At 37.9% G+C, this 23,948-nt stretch overlaps 1 protein-coding gene across 9 annotated transcripts in view; it reads right to left on the reverse strand.

Annotated features, from left to right (window-relative positions):
* msi2 (musashi RNA binding protein 2) overlaps positions 1-23,948 on the reverse strand; it is a 433,137-nt gene that overhangs the window by 285,744 nt on the left and 123,445 nt on the right. For all 9 annotated transcript variants that reach the window (XM_004911719.4, XM_004911720.4, XM_004911722.4 and 6 more), the window contains one exon: positions 7,793-7,885. In XM_004911719.4, the coding sequence (XP_004911776.1) occupies positions 7,793-7,885 (93 nt within the window). The remainder of the gene's footprint in view (positions 1-7,792; positions 7,886-23,948) is intronic.

Below are 23,948 nucleotides of genomic sequence, written 5' to 3' on the forward strand. Positions count from 1 at the left end.
TACTTCATATTTTTAAATCCTATTTATGTCACTGAAGGCTGGAATTTTAGCCATCTGCAATCCAAAGCCTGGTTAACTTTAAATGGTAATAACAGGTGCAGAGTTTGCTTTAGGCCTAACAACCCATAGCAGCTAATCATGTTTGCTTTTAAAAAATTCTACCTGCTGATTGGTTGTTATGGGTTTTTAAAAGTGGAGCAACCTGTGCCTGTCATTGCTATGTCAGTGCTATGTGCTGCTTTGGTGTGGTAGGGGCAACTTTAATCATAAACCATGAAAATATTCTCATCTGTCTAGACCTCCAGGGGTGGTTCTGACTTTTGAAAAAAGTAGCAGAAGCCAACTGATTAACAAATCTGTAAATAAATACAAATTTATTTATAAATATATAAACCACTGTAATTGGATAAAATGTTGTTTTGGGATATACATCCCCTTTAGGCAGACATTTACAAACCGTGTCAGGTATCTATGTTCCGTATAACAGGTGCCAAAAAACTTCCAGCACACTTCATTTTTACTTTTTAATCAGCCAAACTGTTTTGTGATTTTTCCAGCAGCAATCTAAATGGAATATTACATGTTTATACAAACTAGCTTACAAGTGCTGTAATATTTGATAATGAACTCATTCCCCTGCATTTGGACTACTGCAGTGTAAAATAAATTACATTTTTTCTTTACAAAAAAAAAAAAAAAGAAAAGTCCTGCATTAAAGTTCAATCCACTTTGCCTGCAGCTCAGTACCACAGTTACTGAAACCATATGTGCCTCTCTCTCTGACCTGCGTATCAGTTTTGTTTCCTGTTCCCACCAGTTCTGTTTATATCACCTCATGTTTTCTATTAAGCTTTCTCCTTTAGCGGTCCTTCCTTGTTATCCACGTGTGGCAAAATATCCCACCACCCATACATAAAGCTCATTGCGGCATGGAAAGGAAATGCACACTGAGCAATAATCTGCAAGGAAGGAACAATCGCTGAGCACATTCCCCGAGGAGCAACCCAAAATAAAGTCTTTTTACTGAAATGATACCTCAAGCATTACCTTATAGCATTAGTTATGTGAGTCCCCATGGCAAAGGAAAACCCACACTATCCATGACAGTAAGTAAAGCAATAATTGTGCCCACTCCTTGAACAAAGTTCAAAATGTAAATAAAGAACAATACATCACTGACATTTACCTCACAATTAAGATTCTGACTAAACATTTGAATATGTTGAATATTAAAAGAAGACATTATGTAAATATAAAAGTTATATATATCCTGCCTCCTACTCTCTGATATATTCTGTTCTATATTATGCCTTTTTCCTACCTATTACACCAATAAATTGTTTCTTTATTGTATCTATTTGAAATGAAAAATATATACAAATATGAACTATTAAACATATGTGCTATTATTTAGTTTTTGATGTGTTTTGCCAGATGATAGTCTTTCTATATTTTCTGTGCTACCACCACGCCCTACTACCCTATAGCACTAATTTACCCTGCTTTCTTTTCCTATTATTCACTTTTTCCCACTGACCTCCTTGCTCCTTCCCTTGCTATCATTCTATTCTATCACTATTTCAAATATTGTACCTCTTTGTAATCTACTACCCCAATACAATACAATTCCACAATTACAACATTGCCTAAAAGCATATAAAGAATATCTTTATATGTAAAGAAAATCCTTAGTCCTGTCAATACAGCTACAAGGAGCTGTGGATGACAAGCATATCCACTATCCAGAGAAGTGGATGGTATACCACATGTGACTGTGGCCTAAGATTTAAAGCTAAATGGTCACCCCTAAATTGAACTATACAAACAATGGGACATCCATAAGCATTGGGCTGTATTTGCACCACCTGAGCCTTACCCATACAGATGCTAGAGAGACGGTTGTCCAATTCAATTTTTCTTCTACCGTATATACTCGAGTATAAGCAGAGTTTTTCAGTACTAAAAATGTGCTTAAAAAGTAAACCTCTGCTTATACTAGGGTATATACGGTAATTGCACTCAAACTACATGCAATACGGTCGTAATGCGCGCAATACCCCCCCCCCCCCACCCCGTGGGCGGCCTTAAGAAGCGTGTAGACTCAGGCCTTGATGCAGATCGCCGGCTGGACTGTTGTGTATACCGGTATGTTTATATATGTCAGTTGGTTTCTTTAATTTGGCAAGCATAACCCCCCTGAACATTCATAATTGCATACCTATGGTGTGCAATGGGGTTCCCTCTCCTGCTGCAAGGTCCAGACAGGAAATCCAAAAATAACCCCACTTACCAAAATAAATAGTTATTGTCTGTTCATCATACAGCAGCCCCTCTGGAATTTGCTGTAATCTACAGATTGGTGGTTGCCAAGGATCTGCCCTACATGTATGCTTCTTTGCATGCCTGCTACCCAGTGCTGCTACAGAATATGTGTCGGGTGTTCTAGGCTGTTGTGCAGGGTGTATGGAAAAGGTTTCCCTTTTGTTTGCTGGGCTGTTGTGCATAGTAGGCCCCCAGCAGTTGTTCTGGGAGACATGCTGCATTGCGATGGGAGCACACACAGCAGGATGGCAAGTACTTGATACTTAGTATGGCAGCTTCCTTAGCCTTCCCAAACTTGCCTGACAGCTGCTGCATTTCCAACCCTAGGCTTATACTCGAGTCAATAAGTTTTTCCAGTTTTCTTAGGTAAAATTAGGTACCTCGGCTTATATTCAGATCGGCTTAAACTCGAGTATATACGGTAATTCCTTCTTTGCTATGTGTGCAAAAAAATTCTTTTGTGCAGACATTTTATTTTCATTTGTGAAATTTTTGAAAACTGTGTGCTCAGGTCAGAACAATACAAAATATTGTGTTTTCACACAAAATTCTATGTGTACATCATAGTTTGAGGAAACATTGGTCCAATTTTAAGAACCACAGCAAAGAGCAAGCCTCTTTTTTACTAATTAAATTGAGAGCACGTTCTACATGCAGACACATACATGGAACCAGTAAAACACTGAATGTTGCATGTGCTAAAATGTCTCTTTTGTACCACATCTGTGAAACATTTAATCAGGATTCAGATACTGATCTGAAGAAGCAGAACTGGGATAAAAAAAATGAAATTATTGGATAAATCAAATGTATAATGCCATTTTATAGTTTCCCCTTCTACCATAATTAAATGTAATTTTGTCAGCATTAATAAGCTTATAACCTTTTTTTCTAACATAAGTTTAGATAGATTTTACATATTTTTATGTTCAAACCTTAAAACACTGAGGTTTTTACTATGGCACTGTTTCTTCTGACCAAATGAACTGGATTAGTGCTTTACAAATCAAACCCAATAACTATGTTTATAGTGGGAAAATAAAAGAACAAAAATACTGCTGCTGAAAAAACGACTTATCCCTGTCAAACTGCTCTTTAATGATTTCCAATGCTGAATAAACTACAAAACTTGTTTCTAAGCACTCATCACTTTACTAGAACTAAAATACGCTTTAATAGCATTGGCTGTCAATGATAATGACAATGCTTATGTCTTGATCTGGCTTTTTTTTTTCTTTTTATTACCCTCTTGTTTAGCTCTTCATTTGTTAACATTCAATAAAATAACTATAGTGAATCAAAATATGATCCAAGGTATAACTACAACAAGCAAATCTGATGCAATGCTCCAAAAAGACCTGGGTTTATGGCAGTTAAAAGATCCTTAAAGGAGAACTAAAGCCTAACTAAAGAAGCAGGACATAAATGTTGTACATTATGTTTTGGGTTTCTGTACCAGCCCAAGGCAACCACAGCCCTTTAGCAAGGAAGATTTGTGCCTCCAAAGATGCCCCAGTAGCTCCCCATCTTCTTTTCTGCTGCTTCCATGCACATGTTCTGTACTGCTGTCAGTTACTGAGATTAGGGACTGACTCAAAATATACTGCATAAATAAAGTATACATTTAACAGTAAAAAGCTGATTAGTAATTCATTCAGATTCACATTACATTACAGATCTAAAACCAAGGCAATTGCATAAAAATTGAATAATTAGCCCTGTAGCATCAGCTTATAATGACAGACAACCTTCATTTTCTGCTTGATAATTTGCAACGACCCCTAAGCTCAGCTTCTCAGCAGCTGGTCAGACCACACTGAGCATGTGAACAGAATCCAAGATGGGGAGCGCCTGTGACAACTATATCGACATACATCATTACTACTATAGAGATGCTGAAACTTTAAGCCAGTGCAGTTATTTTATAATATAAAATATGGCATTTTTAGCCAAATTCATTTTTAGGGTTTAGTTCTCCTATAAGGCCTCATGCTATGTAAGCTCTTTTGGGCAGGGCTCTGATTGCTTTATATGTTACTCTGTATGTCCAGTGTATAAAACCCATTTATTGTACAGCAATGCGGAATATGTTGGCGCTTTATAAATAAATGTTAATAATAATAATAAATGCTATGAGTCCATCTAACAATATAACTGACTAAAGTCAGGTCAAGCAGCTCTGGAAACATGAATTTGCTAAGAATAATTACTACAAAGACCTCAGTGTTGCATTGCTTGAGATTTGTTGTAAATATAACTTATTTCCAGCAATACCGCTGGTGGCAACACAATTCACTGAAATGACTCATGGCAAGGAAGAAAAAGAAAAGACAAATGATCTAACCACCGGGTTGTGGATATTGTCGGTAAAAATGCACACATACACAGCAATCCTTAGGGCACGACAATCTAAATCAGGGTTTAAAATATTTGCCGAACTACAGATTTCAGATGTCTGGCAGCAGCTTTAATGGATTTTTAATTATAATTAGGCCTTCTATTCGCATTATATGGTAGAAGTACAGTTTGCCAGTCATTCAGAACTGAACTGTGTCAGAATTATCCTACACATTTAGTGCAAGTAATAAGTTCTACTTAAACATGAGGGGTAGGATTGCTGTTAATAACCATGATTTTCATATTTGAGAAATGCATTAGAACCGGCTCCACATGGACTTCAGCAGCCTAAACATATAATCATTGCACATATGATGATTATGAACACAATTATCCTTCAGAAAACCGCTCAGTGTGAAACAGGCTGAATGACACAAACTGTCCCAGTTTTGTTACACTTTATCTACCAGAGCTATACTCCAGTTCCACTTGTAGATCATGGAAGTTCTTTACAAATGCCAGCAACAAGTATGAAAAGCAGAACTGCCTACAGTTACATTATTCTATTTAAAAAGTTGTGCCTACACATGTTCCTTTTAATTTGCCCCTAGTGCCAGTGCTTTGCTTTAATAAACTGCAGGCAATGTACAGGTTCACAAATGCAAAGGGACCCGGGAATGACCACTGCTCTTGAGCAGGTGTTACCTAGAGGGTTCCACTTGAGAGATGCTGCCCCTGATAACCTACCACACACTGACGATTCTCGTGGAGCACCACTGAGTGAACTTGAGTATGCAGTGCAGTTTTGGGCTCCAGTACTTAAGGAGGATATTAATGAGCTGGAGAGAGTGCAGAGGGGATGGAAAATTTGAACTACAAGGTTAGACTGTCATGGTTGGGGTTGTTTTCTCTAGAGAAAGGACCCTTGCGAGGGGACATGCTTACTCTGTACAAGTACATTAGAGGGGGTTAAAGACAGATAGGAGAGGATCTTTTTTCCCATAGAAAAAAATCAGTGCACCAGAGGCCACATCTTTAGACTTGAGAAACCAAACTTTCATTTTAAGCAGAGTAGGGGGTTTTTCACAGTGAGGGCAGTGAGGTTGTGGAATGTCCTTCCGAATGTTGTTGTGATGGCAGATTCTGTTAATGCCTTTAAGAGGGGCTTGGATGACTTCTTGAACAAGCATAACATTCAAGGCTACTGTGATTTTAAGATCTACAATTAGCATTGATATTGGTATACTGAGTATATAGATAGCTCTGTTTACATATGTGTATATATGTGCACTGGGGTTTACCAGGAGCAGTTGAACATCTTGGACTCTGGTCTTCTTTCAATTCAACCTATGTATCTGCACACTAAGGGGCATATTTATTATGCTGGTAAAACAAATTCGCCAGAAAAACTGTGTAAAAAGCTGAGTAAAATAAATGGAGAAGATCGTCATCCGAATGGCAGCTTTTACGCTGTTATTTTCCCATAAGTTCTGGGTGCAAGAAAAAATGTGTAAAAAAAAAATGACGCTGATTTTTACACGGCAAAGCCTGGCAATGTGTGGCGAATTTTCTTGCTGTTTTTTTACACAGCATAATAAATATGCCCCCTACTGTTACTGACATTGTGTACATCACCATGCAAAAAGTAATGGCCAAGGAAAACTGAAAACCTCTACTTGCGTACAACTTACCAACACAAATTCCATTCCGCACCTGCATTTGTAAACTGCGCACAAGTTGCAGTGCTTGCTACTTTACAGATGCCTTTGGTAACAATGCCATTTTGCAATTACCTCTTTGCATTTGCATTCAGAGATGAGAAATTATATTGTGTAGAGGAATTCTGGAATTCTCTGTGTTTCACCGTGTAGTAAGTATAATGTAACAAGTTTGCAAAACTATATTGTGAAAAAGAAGCCCAGGACCTAAAACATGTTATGTGTAGATTTGTATAAATGGAATGCTGTTTTGTAAAGCAATGTTTACTACCCTTTAACTTGTTTCTCTCACTGTTGAAAACATCCCAAGCAACAAGGAGCCAGCAGCTGGTGGAACTGTGCCAGAAATGTGGTGGCTGCTCTGAGCATCATATGGTTGGCATATAAAACTTTTGATTAACATCTTAACAACAAGTTAGAATGAATGTGTGTCACGGCTCGGCTTTTCATTGAGGTATAAAAAATGGTCAGTTATAAAAAGGTCAGTTTATAAAGTATTTCCAACAATGCAATACAGTTTAAAAACTGTAACTATATTTCTTTATAATACAATGTATATTAAAATAAATATTGTTCCCTCTATTGTAAAATGTAGGGATATGAGAAGTTACCTCAGGGTTCCATGACCTGTATAAAAGTACTTTAGATAGTCATGGTACATCTCAATGACTTTTAATATCCTTACATTTTACATCAGGGGCCACATTACTCCCTGTATGTATTTATAAAACATAAGACACAAAGCTGAATCTGACAGAACAGGCATACAAGCATGATACATTTGGAAGTCAAAATTTTTTTCAAACTCTACACAAATTTTATACAGATCAGAAAATCAAATACAATTCCCACAGTTCAATTTTAGATAGCTAAAAACATAAAGCAACAGTTACACCACAAAATGAAAGTGTATAAAAGTAATTACAATATAATGTACTCTTGCTCTGCACTGGTACAACTGGAGTATTTGCTTTACAAACACTACTATAGTTTAGTAAACATAAAATAAATAGCAGCCATTAAAAACAGAAAAGGCACAGGTTACATAGCAGATAAAACACCATAGTTTTGTACATAACTTATCTGTTATCTGCTATGTAACCTGTGCCTTTTCTCCTTTTTTCCAGCTTGAATGGCTGACCCCATGGCTACACAACAGCTTTTTTATATAAACTATAGAAGTGTTTCTGTAGCAAACACACACATTTTACCAGTGCAGGGCAACAGTGCATTGTATTATAACTGCTTTTAAACACTTTTTTTAAACATTTTTTGGTGTTACTGTTCCTTTAACCAAAACTAGTCCATGGAAAGTGAAGGCTAGATTCTACACCATCCTAGACAATACCACACCACTGACATATGAATTCAAAAAAGCAAGTGCTTTCAGAGGAAGTATAATGGCTGAGTCTTACCTTTCCAAACTGTTCAAAATATTGCTTTACATCTTCTACTACCGTGTTCGCTGATAATCCACCTACAAATATTTTCTTTGTTCTTGTGACCATCTGCAAAAAACAAGAAAAGAGACACATGGTTTAATCAGATTATTTGGCACAACAAAGGCGGACAAAAATATTGTTTAGATATCACTGGTAATCCAATTAACTGGAATATTTCTCCATGAAAAAGAGTTAACAGCAAAATCCAATTACATCTGATGCGGTTAGTATGTAAGGGCATATGCAGACTATACATTATAGGGAAAAAGATAAATCTGAGGCCTGGCACTGGAACAAACAAACAAAAAAATTCCTGGTAACAAAAGTAGCGGCTAATTATGTTTGGAGTAGCAAGCGGAAAGCTGTCATCTTCTATGCAACAAGGAAGGTGTGTTGAACTCAACAGAATGGGGTGTATGTGTGCAGGGGTCTACCATGGGCAGAAACCCTTCCCCTGAAGCTCCTGTTGAAAATGCAAGGTTGAGGGATATGCCCATGTAGGGAAAAGAAAAAACCCTAATTCACCAGATGGAACCACTTCTCCAGCACAGCTTCTGTTTTGTACCATTAACCAAGATACAACCACATAACAGTCATACATTCAATGGAGCTTTGATATTTGCTTCCTAAACACACCTTCTCAGTCTTTAGTTCTGCATTTACCTAAGTAAATGTCTATTGTTCTATCTATAGGTGTAAAAATGAGCATTCAGCCTAATTACCAAAACTACAAATCAAACTTATCCTTCCTCATATTTCAAGCACTGGAAACAAAAGGATAAGGATGCACACTGTACACAGATTTCCATTTTTCTTTTGCCACAAATGTAGGCAGAAAGGCAAGTACAGCATTACTGAAGTAAGAAGCTACCCACTGAGGACAGCATAAGAACAGTCACATCACGTAGCAACTGTGAGAAAATGTATTCTTCTTTGTTGGTTAAGTGACGTTTAATTGTTACTTTATAATTTATTGTATGGTTCACTGAGTACAAAAGCCCAGTCCTAGCTTTCGCTAAATGGAAACAGCACACGTACCGAGGAGTAGAAATTATAAAATCAGTAGGGAATGGTGGTGGATGGGGAGAAAAACATTGATAAGAAAAGGTTGTTTTGATATTTCAGTTCAGCTCTTACGTTTTTATTTTTTTTTATATGTGCGTGGCATTTTAGACAGTGAAAACTAAAATATCAGCTGTCTCCTAATTCCCAAGGATGGAGCATCTGGAGAAGGCGGAACACAGACCAACATCCCCATCTCTTGGTGTCACCGGCAGGTCATGATTCTAGGACAATCAATGCATATGCAAAAAACCATCATTTTCACATGTAAATGAATGCTATTCTTATTTTAAGCAGAAACTACTATATGTAAATGAACTTGATGCATATGTATCGGGAGAAGTCTGCAACCACGGTTTTGCCTGCAATATTCTTCAAGAGAATGGGTATAGACAGATATGCGTCTGTATACACATTATAAATAATGCCTGTGTATATGGATATAACACGCATATAGGCCAAAAACACATTGCTAGGAAATGGCACTTAAATGACTAGAGGTACAAATCCAATTTTCTACATGATCACACATTTGACAATGTTTCTTAATCAATGGCACTGAAAAACAAAAAAAAATACGGATTGCGGTAATGCAAAAATGTGTCTACACAGGGAAAACTTATTCAGAGCTCGCATTTGAAACACAAACACCTCTTTACAGCTGTTGCTTTCTGAAGATAGATAACTGGGTGATTCACATCCCCCCTCCCCTTTTTTTAAAATGGCAACTGAAATATTTCAGCTCCTTTCATTTTAAAATTTGCTAGATGCATTAGTTCCCTAGTTGGCAAGAAAAAGCCCAATTGTTAGAAAAGCAGATGTAGAAGGACAAAACTGTAGGATCAAATGTATGGGTAGATGGATAGCAATTCAAGATCATATTATATGTATTGATGATCATACTATATATGATATAGCACCTGGAACAGATATGCTGAGAAATTCACAGCTTCATGAGTGTCGAAAATTTTTGTGAACCAATGATAGAATTTCATTGGGCAAAAAAACTGGAGAAAAATTGTAAAAAAAATGCCATTGCTTTGGGCACAAGAGCAAATTCACAAATAAAATGCCCACTGTCTCTTATGCATTTGGCCAGGAAAAAAACAAGAGAACAAAGCCCACTGACTTTAACGCATTTGGCATGAGAAGAAAACGGGAAATACCCATTTCCTATTGACTTTTGCAACGCAATTGGTGAAACTGTGGCAGAATTTTGCTTATTTTTTTGTGAAACCAAACTTTGCAGTTTGGCTCTTTACTAGTAAACACATTAACAGGTCATATGCTGCTTAAAACCAATGTAATTGCTTCAAATTAAGATGTCTATTAATAAAAAAAATTTCTACAATCACTTTAGCCTACTACAGAGAAACAAAAACTTGGATCTGGACACTACTGTGATCTATAACAACAGGTTGGCCAGTTCCCACTGTGTATCTTTTAAATTTAATTTCTGTAATGTGCATGATGTTTGCTGTTTCACTCTTTCTTTCTTGCCTCTCTAATTTCTTTTCTACATTTCCGGTTCCTTCATAAGGACCCAACCCCACTTAATTTAGTTTACTCTTTTTCTTGATATCCTCTTCAGCGTTACTCCAGTATAGTTACTATACAATGCATATATGTTATATAGATTTATGCTAAATTATGATTTAGGCAGATTTATCTAAAACATTTTTTTTCTCCGGTTCACAATACAGTAAAAGCCAATTTATGAAAAGTGGAGTTGCTAGAGAAAATGCTTTCTCACATTTATTGTTATAGTAGCTACCTATGGGAAAGTCTTGCATGAGCATATTTAATGTTTTCAGGAGAGAATAAATTGTCGCCAATAATAGTAAATACCTAAGAAAAAAAAAGTTAATCAAATTCTTTCCATGGCAACAGACTGAAACAAGTCAAATTAGATTTTCTAATCTTGATAAATCTGCCCTTTAGATGAAACCATAACCTGCTTACCAATTCCCACTCCAAAAGACAAAGAATCAGAAAGAAAAATTGCAAATGGCAGTACAAACTGGGACAGCAGACCCAGAAACATAAAGGGCCAGTGGGGTCCTGCCTGATGCACAATTTTATAGATACCTACACAGATACATTTTGCCGTGGTTGGGGTATTCTTGTAGCTGACTGACCTCTATTAAGTGACTTAGTACACTATCCTTGTGACATTAATAATATGCTCTAATACTGAATGTTTGTCTTTACAATATGTTACTTAAAATTAATGGGCTTTTATGGTTTGGCCTTAAAAATATCCAAATGAGCAAATTACTATTCCATATACTGCTATTCCATTTGCTAAGGTAGATGGCAAGAACAATTGGTTCTACAGAAAGAGAATTGCAAATATGTGTTGCGCCTGTGACTGAGGGCTATTACCAGATGACGCTTTCAGTAAAGACATTTATAGTTCGTCTTATTACTGCTGGATTGCCTATCAATACTTTCCCCTAGGTGACATACATTTCCTAGGAGAGTAGATCAAACTGCCTGACCAAATCTGGGCATGTATGGCTAGCTTTAGTCAACAAAAAGGTAGTGTAGCATCAAGTCTGGGAAAATAACAGTCCAAAATCTAAGGTGTGGTGGTGAATGTGAATTTGCTTGTTATTTATCTTTATTTAAGGACATCTCCCATTTTAGCTGAGTGTCATAATAGTAACAAATGTTGTTAGCGCAGCATTCGTTTTTGCAACATGGCCAGAGATACAGATCATGCAGACTTGTACTAGATATCTCACAGCTCCTACATACCAACTAACTACTTCAACGTCTATCAACGTTCAATTAGAACAACAAACAGAAGTCTTGTCCAAAGAATGGAAATAATAAGAGAAATAATAATGAAATAATAGCCATAATACCTATTTTGAACCAACTGTAATGGTGGTAGCTCCACTGTTCCCATAGTGGCCTGCTGGTGAGGGTATGATCAAACCACCATTCCCTGCACATTCAAGGTCTATGTAGCCATTCTAAGAATGCATCCTCTACAAATGTCCATTTTTACATACCCTAACCGATCAATTAAGAAACAACATATAGGTTTTTATTTTCTCTGATTGTAAGTGAAAGGGTGGTGTGGCGTTCCTGCTTCTCAACAAATAACAATCATTTTCTTTTCTCACCAAATAAACTCAGCTAAGCAGCAATGAAGTCACGCAAAGTCTTAAGAATGTTTCTTTGGAATATATATCTCATCTGCTAGCAGCAGTTCAATTACAGCTGTATTTTAATTGCAGGGATACAAAAAAAGTCTGCAGAGTGAACAAGTTCTAAGTGAACAAATTTAATTGCTCTTCTCAAATTACCAAGTATTTTCTGTGTCAGAAGTTTCTTCACGCCGTCCTGAAGAAGAAACCTGGGGTTTTGAAAACCATGAACTTTACACAGAACTTCTTAATACACTAAAGGATATCAGTTAACCAAAAGCAGTTTGCTTCCTGTAAGTCTGTAATTAGAGATGAGAAGACTATATATAAAACAAATCCTAAAACATGCCCCCTGATAGAACATGTTGTAATTGCTAAATCATGCCAGAAATGGTATAAACTGATTTCAGGTGCTGGGGTGCTGTTTAGAACATTAATTTTATAGTTTTCATTACGGTGTCAAACAGCACAGGCAGTTTCAAACATCTCAGCACCAGTACCAATGAAAAGGATCTACAACAGAATGGAAAGTTATTATATGAATGCTCATTTATGGGCGTTTAAACACAGGCATATGGTTATCATAAGCAGTGTTGGACTGGTCCACTAGGAGACCAGGTGTCAGTTGGCCCCTTTAACTTCTAAACATTTGGCATAATTCATGGCCATTCACTATTTCTCTATGGTAACAAAGAGACTAGATGGATATAAGAATAGATAATAGGTTAAGTAAGGAGTGAAGGAAACATAGTTTAAGGTTTTCTGGTGGGCCCCTGGCATCACAGACCACCACATAAGAGCATAAAAGCAATTAAACAGTTTGATGAAAAGGTGACTAAAACACATAACCCCTGACCCAAACATCTCTTAAGGCAGTGATCCCTAACCAGTAGCTTGTGAGCAATATGTTGCTCACCAACCCCTTGGATGTTGCTCCCAGTGGACTCAAAGCAGGTGCTCATTTTTTAAATTCCTGGCTTGGATGCAAGTTTAGGTTGCATAAAATCCAGTGTAAAGCCAAACATAGCCTTCTATAGGCTGCCAGTACACAAAGGGGCTACCAAACAGCAAATCATAGCCCTTATATGGCACCTCCAGGTACCTTTTTCATGCTTGTGTTGCTCCCCAACTCTTTTTACATTTGAATGTTGCTCACGGGTATAAAGGTTGGGGATCCCTGTCTTTGGGGAACCTTTGTGTCCACCAGAAAGAAAGAGCCATACAGAACCCACCAACAGTTTCAGTAGCAGATGATTCTGACCTATATTTGCACCTCTCTCTAAAGAACACTTTAAGGTGTTTCAGACAAATACAACTGTGCCTCAAAATATGTCCAACTTCATTATAGCCATATCAGTCTGTCTTGACAGTAAATATGGCTGTCAAATGTACTACCAATACCAGTTTACATGGGCATCATTACTATCTGATTTAAAGGGGGCCACAGGTAATGTGAACAGTGAGATGGGTAAACAGAATAGTCTACAAGAAAATCTCCCAATATCCCCTGGTGGCTGATAGAATGGCAGCTGAGGGGGTTAATACAAGCTAGCTGCCGTCTGCATTTTAAGATATTTATCTATCTGTGCTCATCTCCTAAAATCTCACCATGGATGATTATAAAATTGAATGCGCATATGTGAAAGACTGTTCTCAAGAGCCATCTCTGCCCTTCAGTCTTCTTTCTTTTCTGCATTTCATTTCAACACAGTTTGACGGGTAGCTTCAATGGAAAATACTCCATTTGCATCCCAAATTGCTTAAATTAATTTGACTTCAGAAGGAGCTAATTGCATATAAACGGAAATGTTTCTCGGCATATCTATATATTAGGGGGCACATTAAAGCTTGTTTACCTAATCAGAAGCTTGGCATTTCATCATTTTTACACCAAGGTCTTACAAATGGGTTTATAATTGGAAAAAAATTATCTTAAGTCTTATGTGCCACCAAACACTGAATACCCAATTGTGATTTGCACCCTGGCTTCAACATTACTTTTATTAGACAACAATAACTCATTTAATGAGAAAAGTGGTTTCTAACTAGATCATGGCTTGGAAATGCAGCTGAATAGCACATTATTAAGCCAAGAAAAGCAAGGCCTTTGACGCAGTTAGAACGACCATCGACTAAAAAGCGATTTCCTTCAATTTGAAGGAGTATGCTAAAGAGGTCATATCACCACATAGCCTGATATAAAAGTCTTACAAATCTGCTGCAGACCTTGGCACTGACATTGTCATAGAACAAGTCATTAAAACATTGGTTTAACTAGGAACTACTGGGCCTCACAGCAAAACGTTTTAGTGCCCACATAATCTTTAAAAATAAGACATTTTCCTTAAACAAATAATAATTAGTTTGAACTAATGCTATATTTAAATATAAGTGTTGTGTTTAGCAAGTGCATAAGTGCACCAATTAACAAACAGGAACCTTTGAGCTACCACCACCTTAAAGATGGTGGTACTGTAGCTCCGGAGTTCCCACTAGTGGCATAACTAGGTGCCCGACTGCCCCCACTCCTGGCCCACTGCTCCCGGTGCAGCTGGGGTGGGGGAATTTCTTTAAAGCTATAGAGGACACAGACCCCGCAGTCCAGCCCCCACAGTGTCTGCTTCCTTTATAGTTATGCCACTGGTTCCCACATTGGCCTGCGCCAAAAGACACAGCACACATCTGCCTACCTTAAAGAACATCGTTGATGACGAAAGTTACTCCATCCTAAGGTTGTGGACGCACAAGTCACATTCTGATACACCACAGCAAGCTTTCTGTCTAGTCATGCAACAGCACATAAGGAATTGTCAATAAGACCCATCATTTTACTCATCTACCTGTACAGCTATCCAACTGTACATGGGTCATGACAACTTGTTTTAGGAATCATGACATTAAACTACTGATAAACATTATCTATTGATTGGTGGAGATTATTTTCTACAGATAAGTCCCGAAAGCCTCATTATAAGAAGTACAAAATATCATGCAGGTAGATTCAACAGACGGACAAAGTGCAGCTGCACAAAACCAGTAGACTAAATCCTAAAAGTCCAAAACTGTTTCCTTAAACTTCATTCAGAAACATGGACATCCCAGCTCCTGTTAGCTAGTGGACTTTGTGTACAGTTCGAAGGCAGGTAGTATTTTATATACAGAAGGCTTGGCATCAGTATAAAATTACACATGTTCATCTTTTGGACATTGATAAAATATTGAGGGAAATTCTCCTTTTAAACACAAATATTGGCTTAAAATGGAGTGTGCAGAGTGACAAATGTGTGTGTGTTTTTGTGTATGTGCGTTATTTGGGCTGGGAAAATAAACTGCAAGCAGGGTTAAGGCACAGCACTCCATCAATGCAATGGGAAAATAAAGCACTTTTTTACTGAAGTGGCACTGAAATAATGGCTATACATCTGTGTTAGAAGTTCTGTCAAAACCAGGCTCAGCTGCTGGAGAAAATAACAAGAGGAACCATGGTTACATTTGTGGCTCTTACTCTTACACAAAAGGTTGGATTCCAAAAAGGTCAGTTTGAGCAGTTTAAGTAAGTGTACGCTGTTAGGCAAATAGGAGGGCAAAAATAAAACTGGACCTAATGAGATTTAACCCATAGTTCATCTAAGCCAAGAGACACACAAAGGAACTAAAAAGATGCATAAAGTCCCTTCTGGTTATAGGCCCATTTTGTCACCATTAATACACAGGGCTTCCATAATAGTATTCCACATTATGCCTCTTTATGCAAACATTATCTTGGTTAATGGACCGATTAAAGCAGTATTCTGATTACCATTTGAAGTAAGCCCCCATCTCACAGACAGTGAACCATACCAGAATGGACCATATATCTAGTGCAAGTAGGAACTTCCATCTGTACATGGGCTTGAGGGGCAGAATTTCTTCCCAGCACTGGATTTCACTATTGAAGTGCTTATAGGCCGGCCCCCTTCTCCACTCCCCTCCAACCTACCCCAACCCCCGATAGGACGCATGCGCGTTAATCTCCCTCGTATATGTGCTCCTTACGGAAGCAAAATTTACATGCGGCTGGGCACCTTGCCACAAATCCAGGCCTGCTTCTTCCCCATCTCCAAGTTTATAGAAACCAGCAAAGCAAGCTATGATCATACTTCCAATATGATTGGTCACTTTAAAAACCAGAAATGTACCACAATTGACAGTATGGCAATGACAAAGAATTAACTATTTCTAGTGTAATGTTAGAATTTTTTAATTTTGATGACAAAAAACTACTTGGTTACACAAAAAATTATATAGGCCTATTGGGCGATCAACCAAAAAAATGCATTTTTGCGTGATTACCTGGGATCGCCTCATATAAAAATGCATGAATATGGACGGGCAGGTATTTTCAGGTATTTTATTACCCATGGAAGAGATTTCCTGCAGGCGATAAAGTGCCCCGTCTGTCAGAGCCCTAAAGGAACCAAGTAGGCCAAGAGCTTTTATACAAGTCATGGAAGTCCAAGGCTAGAAAGCATAGGTGATCACTAGCAATCAACCATGAATTGAACATTTAACAAATAGCAGTATCCCTTTAAAGTTTAAAGCAAAATAAAAAGCTGATTTTCATGCAGAGTTCTTTCTAGATGCCAAATAATTACTAGTGATTTGTGGAGGGAAAAAATTCCCACAATGTCAAGAAAATCTCATTCTAATTGAAAAGTTGCCAGGTAGTTTTGTGCACTGGAGAAAAACTTTAAAAAATGCCATCCATCCAGTTTACTCAATGCGCATTTTTAGGCAAACTTTCAACTGTTTGATGGAAACTCTCACTTCCAATTAAGACAGAGCGCTTGATGTGCCAGATGTAACACTCTAGGCGATGCTGTGAGAGGGGAGAAAGGGAGCTTTAGCCTCACTTATGAATACTCAGGATCTCAAAATGTGAAAAAAGAACTATGGGGAAGAGAAAATCTGAGCATTCTTTTAACAAAAACAAACCAATATTTCATTATTAACATTTGAAGGCATAAGCACGGATGGTTTCTACCATTCATTCACTGAGTGCAATGGCACTAACCTATCTGTATATATTGTGCTATGACACAGCAGCAGTGCTCAGGAAGAGGAACAAGAATACTAAATCACCCCAATCACCAGCCATAAGGGGTAGCATACTTTAAAAGAAATTCTATTGGTAAGAGTACAGTTCTAATTTTATTAGATATGTTTACAACTGAGTTTTCAAACCTATGACCCTACAGCTGCTGTTAAATTACACTTCCCTGGATTGACAAAGCTTCTCAGGTTTGCAAGAATTTGCCCCCTGTACTATAACGCTTACCCTGGCAATAAAAAGATATGGCTAACTGTACACATAATACTGTTTGGGAAAATTATATAGCATCAAACAGCCGTAATATAAAAAAGGACGCCAGTATTGGGCTGAAGATCTCAGCCATGGGGGTAAAAAATTCTATAGTGTAATAAGATTACGGGTATGAAATAGTGCAGCCAAGTTATAATATAGTCATTTCTAGGCACAACTGGGATTGTAAAGGACCCTAGCTTGTTCCTGGATGATTTCATCAACACAACAATGTTAATCTAATTGGACTAACTTCCAAATAATCAGTAAATCTCGCATCATTTCCAGGAAAGTTATCGTATGACGGTGATGCTGAGTAATCTGATGGTATCTCATTGCACTGCAAGGGGAAACCAAAGTGAACCATACTTTGCAGGAGGAAGAAGAATACACAACCTCCCGATGGCAAACAAAAAGCAGCAACCTTAACCTTTAGCCCTGATTAATTGAATTTACATATTTCAGGCGAACATGGTAATCAGTTACTGATGAGCAGCATGTACCTAATCTGCTGAGAGAAGATAACGGCCGGCTGTGCTATGACTACATCTGGCTGACCGGTAGAGAGTCCGACCTTCAGGGAAGTAAAGCTGTCAAGGACAAAGTATTCTCTGCACCTTCCCCCACCAGAACTGCTTACAAAGGATATGGCAGTGGCTGTGGGAAGCGCAAGATTATTGGAATTGAAATAAACAATTTATGCTATTCTTAAAGTACATAGACCTTGGCTTTGTTATTGATGTGGTTTAAAGAGATAAAAAGTCTCTTGTTATTATATTGATTTGAAATATTCTACAGAGTATCTCTTTCAACACCTTTATTGTAGTTATAAATGCAGATATGAATTGACCATGCGCAAATGAAACGTATAAGTATTATTTATAAATAGCACACAGATAAAAGGCCCTTACTTTCTCTTTCTACCATACAACTCCCTGTTTATTAAAAACTACCTACTGACTATAAATTTATAGCTCTAAGGCTAAATAAGGGTTTTTTTAAATTTTTTTACAGTAGCATAGCTGCCATCCATCTCAAATGGGATAATTTGCTGCTGGACCAGTGTATTATACTGGTCATAAACAATTGGGGGCAAAGTTGTTATTATAAAAACCAAAAGCATAGTTTTTTGGAGTATGTTCAACACAAGCCCTTTTATTGAGTTCATGTTGGAAAGGGTGTTTACTACCATTTTAATTTGGGTAAGTTAGGAATTAGTATTAGTGACATAATTATCAACAAAATACCTACATGATTTGTATGCAACTTTTTGCTCCCCATGAAACCAACCCTGTGCATAACTTGATGTCCCTGGGCCCCTCAGTAGCAAAATAACTGACCCTCTCTATCATGCCAATACACATGACCACCCCAGCGATCATATACATCAGCATAGGCCCTGGCAAAGGAACCTGATGTGTGAACTTTACAGTGTATATTATATATCCAGAAGCAATTAACAAACATTATGAAAGAGTTTTTATATTAATTCATTGAAGCCAAATGCCAGAGACACATAAACGACAAAATGAAGTTAACATAAGTAGGCAGAACTGCAGCTAGTTGTATAAGATGCCTTTGGAACACAGAGACCTCTGTGGTTTTACAAAAGTAGTGGGTGGCCCCTCTGAGAGCTCGCAGACAAAATCCAAAGGATCAGACAGAGCTGGAGACTCGCCTTTTCTCTCATTTCCAACCAGCAGGGTTTAGGGAATCAGACACAGCAACAGGATCTACAGAAAAACTAGAAGCTAAATGGATACAAACTTTTGTAGTAAACATGAATTGCTTGTGAGCCCAGACAAGAGGATTTCCTACTTAGATATAAAAGAGAGAGAGGGAGGAAGAGGGCCCACACAAGAGCCATAATCTAGCTTTATCCTGCAACTCATTCTTCATTAATCCTCCGATACCATATTTATACATTTATGCATGGAGACATACATTACCTTAATTAAAACATAGTTAGGGCTTTTTTCCCCTCTTTAAACTAAACTATTAACAGTACTCATTGAAAGCAATAAATCCTTTGAAAATTGATTATTCCCAGCTGTGAAAGGCTGCTTTGTCAGGTAATTGCCATTAGCTCTGCCTTCGAATAACTGATTTATTACCGTCTGCCCCTTCTGAAGTGAGACCTGATTTGGAACTTGTCATTATTCATAATAAAGCACTGTATCTTCATAAAGGCAACAGAGACGGGCTTGACTTGTTGGTTTTTGGCAACAGCATAAAAAACACACACACAGAGACAACACAAAGTGTGGTTTATAGAAAAGTGTAAGATATACAGAAGGGCTGAAACAAGACTAACCTTTTCATCACCTTCGCCTCTTGTTGGAGGTAATTACTCCTACACAAAAAGTTCCCTATGCACGCAGATTTATACAGGAGAGCACAGGCCTTCCAATATGCCGCCAGCAAAGGGGAAGGGGGGGAGTCTGCAGTTGCATTAATGGTAGTGTAAAACTAGTAAACGCTACAGAACTCCAATCATATCTGCTACTCTCAATCTGATGTGCCACACTGTAATCAAAGGTGATTGGGTGGAAAAGTGGCAAGCTACTGATTTGCTTCTTATGATAAAGCATGAAAATCTTTCAGCTATGATCGGTCACGGGTATTTAACACTGGGCAGAAGTAATACCAGGCATCGGAGCATAGTAAGAGCTCTCTCACTGTAATCTTCAAGGGGAAGTTAAAAATAATGTATGCATTTGCCCTGGCCAAATTACCCATATTAGCCACTCAACAGTAAGATTTGGCTCATTTGCTAGAGTTAAACCGCTGAAATTTAACACCTGATTTGTTTCTCTAGGTTACTAGACAGAGACATTTGCACCTATTTACAACATAACCCCTAACATAAAGGTGGATGCATTGGCTTCTAATGGAACTGACCCTCGTGAATATAGGAGGGATGCTTGATTGTAAGCTCCACTGGAGCAGGGACTGATGTAAATGATAAACCAACTGTAAGCACTACATACTCTTATATAAAAGGTACAATGTCAGCCCGAGGGCAGGAACCGATAGCAATCAATAAGATTTGCTTTTAAACTGGTTCACCAGCACAAACTGTTTATTTATTTATTGCCTTATTGTATTCAAGTTCACCTGCTTGAGGTTGACACCAATCTTCATGCTGTGCGAGCCCACCAATGAGATCTTTGCCCTTGCCCTGCCAAATGTTATAATGGTCTGACTGGCTACTTGCTTTAGTCTTGTGAATGTTTGTCTTGGACCTCCTTAGCAATAAAAAAAAATACAGGTCAATTACTTACAGAAAGGGCAGTGTGAAAAGAACAATTTTGGAATTTTGATCTCTTTATTTTTAACCCACAGTGTTTTCCCCATAATTCCAGCGTCATTGTGTCTGCGTGGAGGAAGATGAACCTGAAGCAACTGCGTACGATGCAGACTCAATAGAACGGAAAATGTTTAAAGCTCTGATGACATCACTTAGGGTACTCAGCTTCAAAATGATATGTGCATATGATGCTTTAGGCACAAATTTTCTGTGTTAATTGATGCTGACCCTGGAGCTACCAACACGTTCAATGAGCATACTTGCGTAAGTAACAGGAGACGGGAAGAAGGCAGTGGTGCCCAATGCAACTATTCGGAAGTGCAAGAAGCACTTTTTTTAATGGAAATAATTTTTTGTGCAATGACTGGGTCAAAATTTTCAAGGCTACAATTGCACTTGTGGTAAGTAAATGACCCCTATTAAGTTACTGCAGAAATCTGTTATCGCCGAGTGGCTATTAAATGAACCTGTCATGAAATATCGTTGGTATCCACATCTCACCCTGCCTGTGGCCCCACAGATAAAAAGAGAGATTTTCTGGTAGCAGACCACATAGTAACAGTAGATGGAAAATACTGCTGTGCTCTGGTGAGGAGTTCAACAGTTCTAACATTTATTTCTGACAATGCTTGAAGTTGGTAGGTTAAGCTGTATAACATCTCAAAAAAGGAAAATGAATTCTGGCCCTAGCAATTACAGGGCTGGCACTCTCCAAGCGTTTGCGAGTTAAAAAGAAATGCTGCAACCTTGCACATCACATGGCATCACAGATCTGTCTGTTTTCCCAAAATATGTAATTGGTAGCTTATCATAACTGTGATTCTCTGTGCAATTCCTTAATGAATAAGCCCAAAGCACTGTCTGTTACTAGCCTAAAAGAAGAAAAAAAGAAAACATTATGTGTGAATATTAGGGCCCTCTGCATTGATCACTATCCGCATATAAATTGTTTGTTTCATGTAAATATTTTTGTGTTGTACAGCCCTGTGGAATATGCTGGCACTTTTAATGATAATAATTTAATTGTTGCCAAAGGAAAAAAGTGCATAAGGTGATGTGCAAGTCAACAAAAGTAAAACCACACAGGACCCTAAAGCACCGCTCATAACCAGATCAGGTGATCCCCGACATCACTGAAAGGGACAAGGTGAGACAGACAAGTATATAAATGCTGAGGCAGAAGTGGGGCTTAATGAAACCGCACACAGGGTGGGCACGCACTTGTCTGTGATCCACAAAGGTTGTGTGTATGCTGGCCCAAACCCACCAACCTGTCAGTATAGGCCTGCCAACTTTAAATTTTTTGGTGATAATTCTAGCACTAGTCTTTATTAAACCATGGTTACATGGCAGGTAATAAAATATATGTGCACCAAAAAAAATCCACAATGACAGAAGTGATTGCACTTTAGTAAACACCTCTAGTGTTTTGGGGGTTTTTTTTGCGCAGTTTACTATGCCATGTTATCACACTAATTCACCCTTCACCTCAAGCATAAGTATTGCCATGTTGTGTGATTATGCTGTGATTATTATGCTAATTTCCCTAGCTACCATGAAGAAGTTTTAAAATCATAATGAAAGATGAAGAGTAGAGGGATAGTTAAAATGAAGACTCACAGCCCCAATAACCAACAACAGGCTGAAAAGTCAGAATAAGTTTTATCATTCAAAAATCATACAAAATAAATAATGAAGACCAGTTTGAAAAGTTCCTTAGAACAGGTCCATCTGTAACATATTTAACTCATGTAAAGATAAACTTCCCCTTTAAAATAACATCTGTATATGTTACAGAATATTCTTATTTAAATAATACCAAACCATAAATAGCATACATTCATTTCTAAGCAGAAAATGAAACATTCAAGAAGATTCTACTTTTTTAGCTGCTTCAACCAGTGCATGTGAGTTTATGAGACAAGCACTGCATGCCTGGACGAGAACAGGCCCCATTCAGCCCCCGAGGCAGTCAGGACACCAATATCCTGTTCTGGTGACTGACGCACAACTATTACACTGCCACCCTGCTCACGGCCATGTGTTTAGCAGGTCCACAGGCATACTGATTCAAAGCTATCAAAGTTCTTAATCTTTCATAAATAACATGCTTTTATGTTTCTTTTCCACCCACCTCCTCTTTGCCTCCAGAACACATTCATTTAAAGTTAAAGGAAACTTAAAAAAAAACAATCACACCATATAAATCAAAGAGGAGTAGACAGAATATTAGCTAGAATGCTGTAGAATGGGAGTGGGTAGAGGCTTCAGCTATCGGTGTCAGGTTGGATGTCATAGATTTAGCACATGCTGAAAGCCACTAGTTGACCATCTGTGTTGAAGAGATGAGGTCTAAATACTGAAAAATACAGCTTGGTAGTGACTATACCAGTGTGCCACAAATCAAGTGTTTTACATGCTGTGATTTCTATTCTTCCAGAGGCAAAGATATTTAGGGGTGATCTGTCACCCGTGAGAGTGAAGGTTATGTTGTTATATGGGGCATTCTGGCACTTATCTAAAAATAGGTAACAACCATGAATTCCCTTGAACGGTAAAGACAAATGTCTGATTGTTTTGCTATCCTGGTCGATTCCTAAGGCTTATATGATACCAAAAGTCTTTATGCTACAGATGATAATGGTCTGAAATGTAATAACTTTTTAATGAAGCATTTTCCACAACACATCTTTCTCCTTACCAAATGGCGGTAAATTATCATCCAGAGGAACAACTGGAAAAGATAACAAATATGATAGTGGTGCTTTACTTTGCTCCTGGGCCGGTGCATTATTTTCCACCAGCCCCAGGAAAAAATTGGGGCAATTTATAGTCACAACTAAATGGGTCTTTCCATGTCCATTAATTACTAAGGAGTATAGAGTAGTGCTGTTGCTCTATTTATGCACAGTGTAAAAGTCTAGCTAAAGTATATAAAGAATAAGATACTGTATCTCAGTCCATAAATCCCAGCGTGGGTACCTGCAGTTGTAGAGTTACACAGCAGTGACCTTGGAAAGTCAGGTACTATCACTACAGCATTGGTCACTGAAGTGAATTAATGCACTCTGATAGAAGGACGGAAGGCTTCAGTAAAAAGGGATCAGGCTCAACCTCTGTTTCAGGACCCAAAAACTTTTAAATGCGCCACTAGTTAGACAATACCCATATTAGCGGATTTGCTCTCCTCAGAGTGATCTTGTTAGCCTGACATTCCGATTTGAAGAATGACTTATATGCTGCTTTCCCGATTCCTCA

The sequence above is a fragment of the Xenopus tropicalis genome, chromosome 2 (assembly GCF_000004195.4).
Source record: "Xenopus tropicalis strain Nigerian chromosome 2, UCB_Xtro_10.0, whole genome shotgun sequence".
NCBI lineage: Eukaryota > Metazoa > Chordata > Amphibia > Anura > Pipidae > Xenopus > Xenopus tropicalis.